The sequence below is a fragment of the Haliotis rufescens genome, unplaced genomic scaffold (assembly GCF_023055435.1).
Source record: "Haliotis rufescens isolate VD_foot unplaced genomic scaffold, xgHalRufe1.0.p SCAF_2, whole genome shotgun sequence".
Taxonomy (NCBI): Eukaryota; Metazoa; Mollusca; class Gastropoda; order Lepetellida; family Haliotidae; genus Haliotis; species Haliotis rufescens.
The window spans coordinates 20340223-20356532 of NW_025963890.1; the positions used below are offsets into that span (position 1 = coordinate 20340223).

Sequence of the window (16310 nt, forward strand, 5' to 3'; positions counted from 1 at the left end):
TTTTTTTCTAAAATTTTATTTCTGTTTTGACATCTTAGTACATCCAGTTAGTGACATGCATTGTATGTGCCGCTGGTAAGTTCAATCACAGAATGTCGGCCAGTTGAAATGTTATAAAAATGAGCCACATAAAAGTATTAAAACATATAATAGAATGAAGCACACTCAGAAAATGTAGCACCAAATTCTTGTGGATTACTAACTAAATGTACCATAACATGAAAACAGGGGAATTACCTGTGGCATCAAATGGACATTGTTAAAATTTGCAGAATCAGCTAAAACAAATATGAAACGAAACAATTTTCATCTCAAACTGACATAACATTTATTCATAAAATTTGCAAATTTGAAAAACATTGAGATGAACCATACTTGAGCATCCATTGATGCCAACAGGAGTGGGTGACTACATACATAAATATCTGACATGTCAAAGATAATTCACCATCTGAGTCCCCTAAATTACTGGCCTCTTGAATGCTACAGTGTAACAGGTGAATTGACAAATAAAATAAATTGTGGATTTCTTTTGATTTGTACAAATTGACATAAATGCTCACACATGACTAAAGGAACAGTAAATGGTTGGTGGAAATTGGCTTGCTGCTCGTGAGCTTGCTCCAAACTAACACCGAGATAATCCTGCGTTTTCATTTATCATATTGCAATCTTGATATACTCTATCAACTTCTAATTAACAGCGATTATAAGCAGAGTGTGTTTCCATATTGTAAATATCATATATTAGGAATAAAATTGTATTATGCGAACCCATGGCGTGTATACATATTTTGTATTCCTGACATATGTTTACAATGCAGGAACACACAAGGGTATAATTCTTTTTATCAAATCATGTTATTCATAAAATAATAAATGTTAAGACATTATTTCAGTGCTTGAAATACAATGATATGAAAACAATGATAGAGTGAACCGCCTCAATTATCTTATAGCGCCAAATGATTTGAATTTGCCTGTGTAAAGAACATCCACACATGGGAGTATGAGTAACAGTTTATTGAGCAAGTAGACATTGCATCGATATAAGCGGCTTATCAAAAGTAATTAAAACCATTTAAACCTTCATGAAAACAAAAAAATGATATTGTAAATGTATTAAAAAGTGCATAAAAACGTGTTAGTCATAACAGTAAAACTCATTCTCAGCATATCAGGATATAAGCTGTAAATATATCCATCAATAAACACATTTATACCCAAAGATTTCCTGAACAGAAATTATAATTAGTTTACATGCCAAAAACCTTAACAATGAGGAAGATTTAATTCAAATATAATTCTTAATATTAATTTTTTTTTTACAGCAGTGTATATCCTGATATGCTACAAGAAATATCTGCAAGATGTCAGATACTGGACACTAAAACTACATAAATATTTTGATGTGGGAAATGACTTAGAAAAACTTCCCTGAATGAAATGAGAACATCCTTTAAAACACATACCCCAAAATAAAATCTAAAATATTCATTTGTTGGACGAATCACAGCACTGATTTTTTTTTTTTTGTAGTAACAGGAACCAGTCACATCTCTCTCCTACATCAAAATATTGATCAGGGATGGGAGGGGAGGGTTTGAAATCATCATCAGGGCATTTTCAGGTTGCCATGGTTACAATTCAGATTCCAATCTTTGGTGGCATTATTGTTTACAACACTGCATGTAAGTTTTGATCTATGATCAGTTTTCTAAGACCTCCTGATTAGTTCCTTCTGATGGTAGCTGATACATGTACACAAGGCACTGAAAGAAACTGTATTATGATTCTATCATATGAACAGTTTCTTTTACTGCCAAGTGATGTATATATGCTAGGAACAAAGGGAAACTGCATATGCTAAGTTTCTTTTGATACTTAATGTATGTTGACAAACATAAATCATGTGTATGATGCTGAGTTAATAAATGTCACTGAATGGGAAGGTAAAATGTTTCTAATATTTCTCCTTGATAGAAAATCAGTGACTTAGGATGAAATGCTTGCAACATGTTCACAGTAAAATGTATTTGAATAATTAAAAGTAACATTCTCCTCCCAACATTCATCAACATTTGATCAAATGTCACTGTAATTGACCCTTGTTTAAAATATATCGGATCAATCAGTTGTTTGCACAAGTGCAAATCTGCATCATATCAAACAACATAACACAACACAAAACAAAAGTTCCAGCAATGTTGTCCTTATGTCATAGTCTGACTCAGTTCATGCTCTTGTATACCCCATAATGCTTGTTAGGTTTCAGTAATATCAGAGTTGAGGGACACCCCCCCATATTGGGCATGAACAAATCGCAACTTCAACATTAACATATTTGAAAACACATGAAAACAAAACATAGACAAACAAACATATTGGCACATATATGACACCCAGCATACACTGATGTACAATTCATCAGGAGATTAAACATCATAATTTATGTATGTATGTAACCATGGCAACTGATATATTATGCTGAGCTTTAGTTGACTGGGCAGGAATCCATCTTGACACTGCCAATGGCACTTCCAGAGCCAATGTATTGCATTTTCCCGTCAAGCTGCACATTCCGTATACAGCCCACAAAGCTGGTCTTGGCATCAATACCCTTGGCAGAGTAGTCTGGGGAAGACAAAATGGAGACACTAAAGTTTCAGCTTCTCTTTTTTTCTTCTTCATACCATCTACATGATCATACAGTTTATTACTTTTTACGAATTTGAAAAAATTCAAAGTCACCATGATTATGCAAACAATATAAGAAACTAGCATTAATGTGTTCACAAATGTATTTCTTTAAAAGAAATGTTTAGTTCATTTTCCTTATTTGCCTAGTTTTAAGGGAAACTGAACAAAGGGAGGTAATTTTTCTCACCTGGTGCGCCACCAATGAAGAGTGGATCATTAGTGTCCGCTGCGGACACTCCAGGTTTGCCCTGTCCGATGGGGGCAGTGACACCATCGACCTCCAGCTTCACTACCTCTTTGGCCTTTATAGCTGAAGCACAAACAACGCAGGCTCATCTACATGCAGGAACATTGCAGTGGGGATTTTATGCAACTTCAAGTCTTCTGTACACAAAAACTTGTATTATGAGCAAACTTCTAGTTACACAGACATGTACACTATCAATAATATTTCTACATTAAAAGCAACCATTACCACACCAACAAAGTATGTTCCAAATTACTGTTGACAAACAGTGGGTGGACGTTGTTGTCTGGAAGCATTGTCTTACCTTTGATGACATGCCACTTGCCATCACAGAGAGAAATGGACGTGGAAGGTGTGAAACTAGTTGTGATGGCTCCCATGCCATTGTCAGCTCTCAAGACGATCTGGAAACAAATTCAGTTGATCAATACCCATCTCTGTTGAATTGTTGAACATACATACCATCAAGAAAGCAGGTAAGCAAATGGGTGTTACAGTTCCTTGGGAACAATGAAGTGAAGCAGGTGACCAAAGCTTAATGGTGCAAACAGAAATCCATTATGTTTTGTTTTATTTATTTAAACATTTTTTATTCACAAGAAGTGAACAGGATTGGGGGGGAAATGTCAGGGTATAAAAGCATTTAAATTGCTACCAGATACGGATCATTATGAATGTCACATATCATGACTAGCCATCTGGTCAGGAACCTTAAGAAGATCATTATAATTGCCATAACAAGAGACATTCAGAATTCATATACCCAAGAAAGCTCTTATAAAACACCTGGTAAGTTTGAAAAACATTTGGTACCCAATGAACTAAATTATATCGTCATTAGAGTATGTGATTAGAAATGTTGTGACCTGGCACATACATATCCAGTGACAATAGTTTGCTTACCTTGCCATCCACCATCTGCAATACTAAGTAGTCTCCTCTGCCATGGACTGCCAGAATCAAACCAGTTACTGACCTAGGTTTGATTTCTACACGTATCAGGAGGTCAAGGCCAACCTTGAACTTATCATCTGAAACAATTAGTTCAATCACCATTTGAGAACACTTTATTCGGAAAACGTCCTGTATTCCTATTTTGAGGTGCCAATGAGATGTACATGATAAACAACATGATTATCACTTGCGCTATCAGTACTAAGACTAAAAAAAGGTCTTAGTTCTCAGGCGCCGCCGCATCATTGCCTGAGAACCAATGTTTTTCAAGCCTAATATGGCAACAATTTCCAGAACTCATTTGATTTAACAGTAGCCTATGAGTGGCATACACAGGGTGACCATAGCCAGGAGTGGCCTCACAATAAGACAATCATAGATGGTCCTACAATAAGCACACAGATTATTTACCTCAAATCAAGAAAAGAAAATGCATGTCTATTGTGTTGAGAGGTTCGGCTATTGTTGGCAGTATAAATTATTCACATATAGAAGCACATAATCATGATATCTTTTCTTGGTGCCAGGATGATCCAGTTGTTCATTACTGTGTAAACTCACATAATTTGACATATCCTCCATCAGCTGTGAAGAAGGAGCCCGCCTCCATCGCATTTGAGCAAGGCTTGATAGCAGTCTGCTCTGATGGTGCACCAAACATCTTATCGTTTAGCTTGAAGTTCTTCAGGCAACCAATGAAACTGCCAGAGACGTCCTACAAATATCATTATCATATCTCCATGTCAGGGTGATGAGATCTGATTGGTTCACATGATCTTGATAAATACTATGAATCCTGCCTGGGAGGGAAATAAGTTTCTGAGCGGGAGAATAAATCCATTATACACAGCCAAGAAGACAGGGTGCACATGGATTTATGAGCAGGAGAATAAATTCCTTGTACCCTGCTTCAAAGTAAAAGGCTGCATGTTTTTTCAGAGTCATTGATAGTCATGTGACATAGGACAAGTTAACATCAGCTTAATCGAACAAGGTGTTTTCTATCAATATTAATTCTTTTACAATGTCAGATTAAAACATATTGGTAAGATTATTTCATTGTAGCAGTATCACGAGGGGTATATGTGATTTTATGCAAGTGGCATGAAACCACATGTACCCCGAGGGATACTGCTTTGTTTTATACTCTTCAAAAAAAGAAACGTTATACAGATATTTTTGGCCATAAAAGCAAAATTAGCGGACCAAGAGGTGCAAAATGAAGAGGTTTAATGTGTTATAGTGTCAGTGACAAATTTCCCGGATAAAAATGATCACAAGAAGGACAAGCAAACCATAAGTCAGGAAACATGTACGATTTGGAAAAATGCACCTTGTGCATTAACAAAATGGGCCACTATGAAGGGTATTAAAGTACAGGGTTTTTGATTGCCTGTCATCTGTGTCAATCGAACAGTGACAGTTCAACAACATGCCAAGATTAACAGAAGTGCAAAGAAACAATGTCATAGGCCGCTTGCTGGCAGGGGAATCCCGATCAGATGTAGCCAGGGTTTTCAATGTAGCGCCCAGTACTATCACAATGCTATGGGATCGGTTTCAAACAGCATGGGTCAACATGTGAGCGGCCAAGGTCAGGACGACCAAGAATAACCAACCCACGCAACTGTGTATTCCAGCAGGACAAAGGACAATGCTCAACCGCATACAGCACAGATCACAAGAGACCTGTCTACACAACAACAATGTTGATGTTCTCCCCTGGCCCTCCAGATCCCCGGATTTGAAACCAATAGCGCACCTGTGGGATGAATTGGACAGACAGCTATGTCGATGTCAACCACAACCTCCAACCTTTTGCGTTGCAGGCCGAGTGGGCTACCATTCCCCAGGATGTGATTCGCATACTCGTCTCTTCCATCGGCAGGAGATGTCAGACCGGGGGACATACGCATTATTGATGGTAGCTGACCTTCACCTTGGACTTTTCCAATGTACCGATAACTGTGATGACTACAATCACCAAGCGTTCTCTTCACAACATTTTGGCTCAATACCGTGTACGGTTCCTCATATAAATGTATTTTTCTACATCACACAAATCTGGCTTTACATTTCTTTTAAGAGTATATAATGTTCACTTTTCATGTGTGTTTAAGATTGTTTAATAACCAAAAGTGAACGCACAATAACTCATTTTTATGAAAGGCAATTTTGGACTGACAAAAGAAGCATGATAATCTACCACAGATTGAACACCATCTTCCAGATTTCCTACCTTTAGATTATTGGCAGCTTTCTTCTTCAGGTCCATGGGAATGCCACCAACAAAGTAAGGTGTCCGTACATTGATGGATCTGGTACGCCCAATGGACCGTCCATTACCTACTCTCTCTTTATTAATCTCCAAAGTACCAAGTGTTTGGGCCCTGGAGAAACTCACCTGGAGGAGAAAACAATCCATCAGAAACTAGCTAAAACACTGTGCAGTCAAGAAAATACTTTTCATCACTTGTGACAGACCTTTTCATTATTCTTAATTCTATAAAATCTTAAATAAAACTAAATACATCAGAAATGACTGGTTAGTGTAGACTTACTTTATGCCACTCTCCATCGTTATATTTTTGGGGGCTTGTTACCACGGCAGCCCCGCTGCCACAATTGAAGGAGTACACCACTTGGCCTCCCTTCATGAACAAAGCAATGTGATCAATGTGGCGGCTGTCAGCCATGTACATGATGATGCCATCCTCTGCTGTAGTCTTAAACTGGCATTCAAACAGTGACCTGGAAACAATACAATTAAATATATGTAATAGCCAGTAAAATTTGACTTAAAGTCAACTCAACAAATTTACAAGAAATTTTAAACAATATCAATGTTGTTGCATGAGAGTGTCATTTGAAAACAACTGACCTAATCCTGAACCTTGATGGCAGTTTCTTGTACTCCTGTCGACTATCAGCGGTCGACCCAAATCTGGTTCCATCAATCACACCCTCTGCCATCATGTCGGGGCGGTCAGGGAGAGCACACTGACCTGGCACTGCCACATCGGGTGTCTCGGTCACAGCTGAAAGGAGGCACAATATCGAGTAGGAAAAGTAATAAAATCCACAGTACATTCTACTTTAATCCTAAATATGTTCAGGATAGATCAAGTGAAACCATGACATTTCAACAACATAACTAGAACATATAATTTGATCCTATAACAGCCATAGTAATTCAGCAAGTATGAACAGAACACTTTAGTTTGACCCCAAAGACTCACTCTCCTCCTCGATGTCTGGCTTGGTCTGAGGTGTTGGCTTAAGTTGAATGTCCACACCCAGCTCACCACTCACGGGACATCCAGCCAAATTGGCACCAGAACGGTCACTCTCCTGTATACTGGCGAAGTTCACAAACCTGCAGAGAGAAACACATAATGCAGATACCAATGATTTGTATGTGACTGTTGACAATGAAAGCAAAACTGGCCTCTCAAAATCAGACTCGCCTGTATTTGTTTAAGCCATGGTTCAGCTGGATGTGTTTCAAGAGAAGGTAGAAGCATATACCCTCATACTTATAGTATCATATTTATCTTACATCAGTGTTCTCTTTGACATAACTTATATCAGCATGTTGTTCAGGAGAGCCATAATACTCTAAAATACAAATCAAGTGGCAAATAACACGAAACACATTGGCCTAATCTTCAGGATGTGTACTAGAAACAAAAAGATTATCAAGATCTAAAATGTGAAACATCTGCCAAGAATATGTGAACTTGTAAATTTTACAATAAATTGTATATTTATATCCTTATCCTACCTCCCACTATATGCATTATTCTTTCTTCTTTGATCCTCTATGTACGATTCGAAGATGATGCTACGAGAGTGTAGGATTTTGACGATGGGCCTGGTGAGACGGGTAAATAGCCACGATGCCGAAGAAATTCAAACTGGGAGCATCTTCCATTGGTAACGGTGGCCAAGGAAAAGCAATCAAAGGAAATGTTGGTGCTCCCATATGTAAATATGTGTCCTGTAGATCTAAACTGATAATGAAATCACCGGGATAGAGCAAACATGCGTAACAGCATGATAGACATCTGGAAGTGAAGAGGTATGACTAGTTAAACAGTTTCATGTTGAAAATAAGGCAGAGAGAAAAACTGTCCTTTTTCTGAACCAGAAATATCGGAGAATAGAAACTTGTAGTGGTCGAGCCATGCCCAGGCATTCTATTTAATTTTTGGTTTGTAACATTTCTATGTCTTCTGTGAGGATGGGAAGATGTTTGACAGGAGATTGGAAACGGAACGTCCACCTATTTTACCGACACCTTGTCCTTGATGGCCTCTTCTCTGGCCACGAAATGAGCTGGATCTCAAACTGAGCACTTCCCAAAGATCCAGTTGGATGAGCATGAAAGAAGGTTGCTTACAGTCCTGTTGTTGTTCCTCTAGCCGATTCCTCTAAGTGCAGTAAATCGACCGTCACCTGAAGAGAAGTGTCCCTCTGGACATCTTGAGCCATCTCTTGGATACATCCAGCGAGTAAAGAGTGGGAAGACCAGGGTAATTGGTAAAGTCAGTTCTTGAACGGTGGGTACCAGGAACAATGTTGGAGAACTCCCCGTCGTCGCAAAGTGGTGATGGATGCTGCATGGTGGACCAAAAGATCCAGAATGCCCGTCATCTTGACTTGGATCAAGTCAATCGCACCACGAATGCAGGCTTCTTCTGGAGAGGATGCATGATCCAATACCATGTGGAGATCCTCTATCGTCGAAAGAATGGTAGAAACTAGGGGCAACATATGACGAATCCAGACCCAGATGAACTAAATCTCTGTCAACTACTGAAGAGAAGGAGAAAGAACGCTTCGGTGCCAAAGTGGCGATGTCTCCGTCAAATTCAGGGGCTGAAGTGGAAATGCCATGAGAACCCATCTCCTTCGATATGAAACGAGGAGACTGTACCAGTAATCGATTGCATAATAGACGGAAAGAAACCGAAATCCTTGTCTAAGTTGAAAGGAGGGACAAAAAGGAAGGCAGAAGTACACTTCTGGAGCTGGAGCTGGAGCTTATGTGCATCCCAGATGGTGTAGCTACATTGGTAGGATTCCGTGAAGTAGGAATTGGTAGGATTCCGTGAAGTAGGAAGTGACTATGTGGAGCACTGTAAAGTCGCTGTGGGCTCTGGTACAGTCGTAACCAGAGTACATCGAACCTGAGGAGGAGAACCCGAGTGACGTAAGGAAGCAAGTGTCATGTGTGTTCTTAGGCGAAGGACATCGGCTAACTGTGGCTGAGCAGCTAGGGTTGTCTCTGTGTTTAAGGCTTGGTCAAGGGAAGTAGTCCAGGTAGGCAGGATCATAAGAATACCCTTGCCCATGAACTGAGGATAGCGATTCCAATCTTGTGTCAGATTAGCGTATGCAAGGTCTCAGACGTTTAGAGTCACGCTGATCTTGTGAAGTGAGTCACTTTTTAGATGTTCGTCTATTCTTTGAGGTTCATTGAACCTAAATCGAAGGGTGAGTCCTTGATGATTGCCAATCCGCAGACAATCGCCGATCCCTGGAGGTCTGAAGAACCTTAGGTGCAGAGTCAGTGAGGTTCGCCAATGCTCCACTGATACGAATCAGATACACGGACTGTGGACGGGAGCTTTCCCATTGAGTGCTGTTTCGTAGATTGAACCTAACCAGGGGATTGCCAATGTTCGTGAGACCCGTGATCTGGAAAAGATCTCTCATGAGATTAATGATGAGTGGCGGAACGAGAACAGTGAGGTGTATATGACGTAGTCAAAAGGTAAAGACAAAACATCTGTAGAGATATTCACGGAGGCTACAGTCGTGAGAATCCCTTCCCATGACAGACTCTTTGAGTTGTCAATAACTGATGAGGAGGGCAATGGAGAGACATTCCGAACCTTTGAAGAGTTTGTCGAATCTAAAACGCCCATGGCTGATGCTGCAACAAGTTTAGAGGAATCTGAAGTAGCTGAGAGAGCCTTACAGACGTCCGCATCTGAAGATGGGTTCACCAAGGTAGACAAGAGGAGGTTCGTAGAATGTGGTTCAGTGGTCACAGTCCAGACATCATCTTCCTCGTCATCATTCGAGATAACAGGTATCAGAGGGCGTGAAGTAGACCCGTTCAACGAAGTCATGGATGATTTTGCCGACTTCCTCATCTCCTTGGAAGGAGTCTTCTTCAACTTTGTTGTTTTCCCCATAAATTTTGCCATTGATCCTGCTACCTGCAGCGGCAATTATGTATTTAGACACCGTAAGATGCACAGATTGTTCGTCCATGATGTCATTGCGAGAAAAGCACTGAGAAGAACTTGAATAATCCACATGTAAATACACAAGAAAAATGTCAAAGAGTCTCTGTAAGAAACAGGATGTGGTGGCTACAAAAATTATGTGTTCAGCATGTGTAGGTCAATCAGCGTAGGGAGTGAGGGTGACCTAGATTGTTGGGGGTGACCATGGGGATGCTAGGTGTGTTCAGGTGAATTGCTTTTTTTAGGAGCTTGAAACCTTTGTTGAAGCACGTTTTCCACTTAAGATCGAAGAAGAAAGAGAAATGCATAGTGTGAGATAGGATAAGCTTAAAAGTATATGAAATCCCATATCCTGTTTTCAAATTATCAAAATAAAGCAAAATGTTAAAGCTGTGTTTCATTATTCTACGGGAGATTTCATAAGCATGATTGTAAAATCTTTATGTGAAGCCCATTAAAGAATTGAAATGATTACTTATATGATGTTAGGCTGCGAAAAAAGCTGAATCTATAATCTAGAATGTGCATACATTGTTTAGATAATAATCTAAATAGCGTGAAAAATATTAATGAATAGAAGCAAAGTGTGCTAACTGAATGAAATCTTATCTGTTATCTGATATTACCTCACAGGAGTGTCTCTCCTGAAATGTTCATGTGTATCAAAATTCAAGAAAAAAAAGGATATTGCATTATGACCATACAACAAAGAACATTCCTAACAAATACACCACTTTGTGTAAACTGACAAAATATCTATATTTGTTCTCCATTGTATATGTTGTAGTTATAGTTTCTCACTGACTTTATAAACAATAACATATTCTCTGTATTACCATATTTTCTTGAGTATAGTGCGCATCTGAGTATAATGCGCACCCTCCTCTAGCGGATTCAGTATTTTGCGAATTTTTTTTAGAATATTATGCGCAGAAATAAATTCCACCGTACCCCTCCAGCGAATTCCGGTAAATGAACGGGTGATGAGAAACTTGGTAGGTATAAATTTGAAATTAGAGATAAAAAAAATCCCCAGACATATTGATTTCCTGTTTAAATTGTATTTTTTGTTCTGCTAACAGTTGTTTTACATCCAGGGATTAATATTACCTTGTGTATTTTCTCGTAAACTAAGCTGGAAACAGCATTCAGCTGTACACACGTTTTCTTGGAATCTACCGGTGATTCGGTCAAGACACATCCAATGATATAACTCTACAGGATTTTAATGCAAGGATCGGCAAAAATTGTATCTGAAACTTTTTTTTTTTAATCAGGAATAATATATTCCAATATTTTGTAATTTTAGTTGCAGCTTTATAAAATATATTTAAAATAATTATAACCCAAAGCGAAACAGCTGATTGCTATTGCCGGTTATTATTTTTCACATGGAAACAGTTTGACCAGTCACCGTCGAGGCTCCTGCGCACATGATCACGAGAACTACATGTTGACACAGAATCGTCAAACTATAACAAATATGACTTTTAATGAGGTAAAGTATGGCATTTATGATGTATCCATCCTCTGTCAATTAAAGTTCGTTTCAAGGCGTCAATAGCTGTAATCTGACCGTGGTTGCTGTTATATAACGGTGAGTTGTGCGATCTTCCGATCTCTTAACACACGATTTTGCCGAAATTAATTAAAACAATGTCAAAAGGAATTTTTAATAAAATGTATGAAATATGTTACAAACATAAGTCCAGATATACAAAGAACACTTTTTATAGCCAGACTGTAATTACATGATTAATTTGCATACTTCAGTATGGATTTGTTGACGTATTTCTGGTGTTATGTGCTCACGGTTATGTCTTTCCATTGGGGGGAAAAAACTTCAAAACTCATTATTGCGTGTATAATGCACACCCCCTTCTACACAGCTGTGGTTTTTTTTAAAAGTGTGCACTTTACTCAAGAAAATACGGTAAGCACCCTACTCCAATAAGCACCCTCGGACCAACTTTAAGGTCAAAGTTTTGTTATTCTCAGTTTGAAATTACTAAATCACTAAATCCCATTTTTGTAACTGCTGTGCTGTATTCTGAACATGATGTGAAACCCTTCAGACTCTCAATAAACCCATGTTCCCCACACATGTGTCTGGTGTACTACTCCACATGCTCGCTCACCGCTTATTGACTGTGACATCTCCTATGCATCCTATGAACCTGACAGTGGTTGGTGCCATGCCCGGCTTGATGTTGTATTGTGGGGGCAAACCACCAAAGTACAGTGGTGTCTCTGTCAGCAGGTCCACGGTGTCGCCCTCCGCAGGTGCATCAACCATCTCCAGGTCATCAATGTTCATGGTTAATCTGAAATAGAAGAGTGAGTGAGTGAGTGAGTGAGTGAGTGAGTGAGTGAGTGAGTGAGTTAGGTTTAGCACCATCAGTACAGTATTTCAGTTACAACCCAGCGTGTCACCTTGATGTGGGAAGAAAGTCTGAAGCAGGTCTGAGGCATTTACAACAAGCACAGCTTGGTTTTAAAATACAAACAATCAGGGCAAATATTGGATGCAAACACACATCAGAGATTTGTGGCATGCTAAAGGGGCACAAATCTACACAGCAAATGGTGGCAGCTTAGATGACTGAGCCACCTGTCACCTGGGTCCCCATCTTCCTGAGGCAAGGGAGTTAACTGACAATAAAAGTCCAATTTCAACTCTTGCTGAACTAAGCTGGAATTGTTGAGTTATATTTTGGGTGGACTAACAAAATAGACATCTGGTTCATAAAATGATGTGCAGATTTTGGTCGATTTGCAAAGGATGTTTACCATCAACTTTGTGTCTGATATTTTCCAAATCTTTTCATGTTTTTAATCAAGGTGCTCACGTGATTTGATGCTCTTCGCAAAGTAAGACACGTTTTATTACAATATAGATCTTGATTATCGATCAAATCGTCTTGACTGGGCACTGCCATTTTGCTTGAAGAAATTGCAAGTGATATGAGAGGTGGAATCTGATTGGTCAAAAGGAGAGACATAGAAGGGACATAATTTGTAATAGCCACTGGTGGCACTACGATCAAGCTCTGAAATTCCAGCCTAGTTGGCAAGGGTGTAAACTGGACTTTTATAGTTAACTCCCGTGCCTCGGGAAGATGCTGGGTCCTTGAAATACAACAGTTTGGTAACTTGTCTCAAGAGATCACTAAAGGATCGTCTGTGGGTTTGTCACGAAGTGAGCATCATAAAATCAGACCAGAAGTTTTGCATCTGAACAGAACAAGTTTTGTTCATATCAACACTTATACCCCCGAACAGCTGAAGAATACTTTTGATATTCGAGATATATTGGTGCCTTAACATTTGAGTTGGTTTCTCTTAAAAAGCACAATAATATACATCACACATATTTTGGCACTGCACCTCTCATAACGTAGAAAGTTTTCCCAAATGTGAAAACAATCCATGCAGTAGTTTTCAATAGTTGCCCAATTGTTTGCAGGCCAAAAGTCCACAACATAAAAAAAACAGTATTTATTTTTCAGAAAATCAACAGATAGAAGAACGGACAGAAGGATGAAAGAGAGAGAGAGACGGAATTCCATGGTATTAAAAATTCATTCTAAGTTCAAAACATGAAAAAAATCATATTCTTTTTCAGAAAATGCACATATCAAAATCAAACTTTGCACTGCAACTCTCCTATTAGTATAGAAGTATGGGAAGACGATGCATATGCCGAATAACCATAATAATACAGCCGAAGTACTGCATGCAACAAAAACCATAAGAATGCGTACATTCACCAACAGTTTTTATTGTAACCTGTTATCGAGCAAAAAGTTCAAAGTGAATAAAGCACAAATTCACTGTCTTTTCTGGGAGATCGGTTGTGCCACTACGAGTGGACCAAACTGTGTGCTCATGTTGAAGCTATGGCTCGAACTTTGTGCAGATGAGAGGAGGTGGGAGGTGCGAGTCCTTGCGCCTTGTAAGCTCTGAGAATGACCGCTTTCAACCAAAAGGAGAGAGTATTACGTGTAATCTCTTTCTTTGCATTGGTTGAGAGCGGTATGAACAGCCGTCGAAAATGTTGTTGTCGCTGTTCAGATCGCTGCAGGGAAATACGAAGCGCACGAACTGGGCTTTTCTGAAAGGCTCGTAAGTCTTACTAGACAGGTAGCGCAGAACGACATCGAGGTCCCAGGCCGGCAGGCGGAATTAATGTGACTCATTGTCAACCATGAAGGCACGTACAATTTTCTGCAATTCCGGTATTTTAGTGAGCCTGTTGCCCGTAGGAGACGGCTCGTCTAGGTAGAAGGCGACCCTGATCGCCTGCTGATGGAGCCATTCTACGACCGTCTTCATGATCCGTGTGATGAAGTCTTCCCCCTACCGGTAGCTTGTCTAAAGGTAGTAGACTCAGAAGACAGTGACGGCAGGGGAAGGGACCTCACTACCTCCCCCGCTGGCTCTCTGTCGACAGCATAGCAAGCGGTTGTAGCTGGTGACGAGGCAGTGTCCATGGATTCCCAATGCCTGTCTACTACAAGAATCTTGGAGGGCGCTGGTTTCTTGAAGAGTAGCCCCCAATCCAAGTCCCTACTCATGGGTGATGAAAACGGCATGCCATAGATCGGGTAACGCGATCGAACAGGTGGTTTGCTGAAACTCTGCCCTGGCAGAGCAGAGGCAAGTTCTGGTCCATATCGTGAGCCAAGGCTCTGAAGACATCGGGAGGAGAATACTGAAGAGACTGCGGCGTATCTCCGACCTTAAAGCCAGCACACGTCGGTTTGTCATTATCATTTGATAACTCAGGCAAAAAAGTGAGATAGCCAAGCCATAGCCAGGCTGTCGTCACAATCCATCGTCGACGTCGATTGTGTAGACGTAAATGAAGGTACTGGTGTACTGGTCGATGATCCATGGACCTCCGACGTAGTCGAATCCTTCTTGGTCGACGCCGTCAAGGCGAGTACCGCCGCCGTGATCTGGCCTATCAAAGCTGGGTCGATATGAAAGTGAGACGAGGGTGACGATCGGTCATTATCTCTACGACGCTGTTGTCACAATCCATCGTCGACGCCGATTGTGTAGGCGTAGATGAAGGAACCGGTGTACAGGACGATGGTCCATGGACCTCCGACGTAGTCGAACCCTTCTTGGTTGACGCCGTCAAGGCGAGTACCGCCGCCGTGATCTGGCCTATCAAAGCCGGGTCGATATGAAAGTGAGACGAGGGTGACGATTGATCATTATCTCTACGACGCTGATCTCCCAAAAACTCCCTTCGAGAGCGTAGCACGTCCCCTTGGGAACGAGGGCTACGTTCTCTAACTGTAGAAGGACTACGATCCCCATCGTAGTTATCGTCCGAATCGAACTCCCGACGACCTCGAAGGCAACGAACGTCCTCGTGTCGTTTACTGTCTCTCGATGAGGCACTCGACCTGTCGTCCCGGGGCGGGAACGACTTGTAGAGTGGGATCCGTGTTCACTGTCGACCTATCATCGTTGGTAGGACGAGAGACGGACCGACTGGGGACCGTAGGCCCCTCATGGTCCTCGTCATGAGCCGGTCCCGTCGTAACGGGGGTGGCTGAGTGATGCTCTCCATCAACCGATTGACGAAGATCAGTCGTGCGGGTAGTATCATCAGCAGGCGAACGGTCATGTGTCTTGTCGAAAACATAAGTTGGCTGGGGCGGGTCGTTATCAACTGATTTCTTGGGTGTGGCCAACGCGCCACCCCCAGGGCCAGATGTAGAGGCTGCAGAGTCCAGGGATCCAACCGATGACCTACTCTGCTTGTAGCGCTGGTCAGTAGCTTGCTTCGCCAACGCACGAAGATACCAATTAAAGTTTATTAAAGTGATCACATTCTTTACAACGTTTATCCCACGAACACGTTGAAAATCCGTCCTGAATTATGCAGGAAGGACAATGGTTGTGAGGATCTACTTTAGACAGTATACTTTGACATGAGGCAGAAAAGCCTGACATGTTGCCACGTGTATAATCAAGTCAAACAGTGAAACACGTGTTGAACACAAACAATGGATTACCATGGATTACATTCCAGGAGTCTACAGGTAAGACATATTATTACTACTGTATTAGAACAACAACTGTAGACACACGATAAGTACTAGTAGAATACAAACTAGCAGTCTATCGCG

The 16310-nt window shown here is 40.7% G+C and overlaps 1 protein-coding gene across 1 annotated transcript in view; it reads right to left on the reverse strand.

The window, feature by feature from the left end:
- Positions 1-213: 213 nt before the first annotated feature.
- The window catches only part of LOC124138839 (laminin subunit alpha-like), a 97834-nt gene continuing 81737 nt past the window's right edge, over positions 214-16310 (reverse strand). Inside the window, exons 65-74 of the mRNA XM_046505723.2 lie at positions 12300-12485; positions 7141-7277; positions 6783-6939; positions 6463-6652; positions 6141-6305; positions 4463-4616; positions 3851-3978; positions 3252-3351; positions 2888-3010; positions 214-2634 (exon numbers count right to left, since the gene is read on the reverse strand). Coding sequence (XP_046361679.2) covers positions 2495-2634; positions 2888-3010; positions 3252-3351; positions 3851-3978; positions 4463-4616; positions 6141-6305; positions 6463-6652; positions 6783-6939; positions 7141-7277; positions 12300-12485 — 1480 coding nt within the window. The 3' untranslated portion in view covers positions 214-2494. The remainder of the gene's footprint in view (positions 2635-2887; positions 3011-3251; positions 3352-3850; positions 3979-4462; positions 4617-6140; positions 6306-6462; positions 6653-6782; positions 6940-7140; positions 7278-12299; positions 12486-16310) is intronic.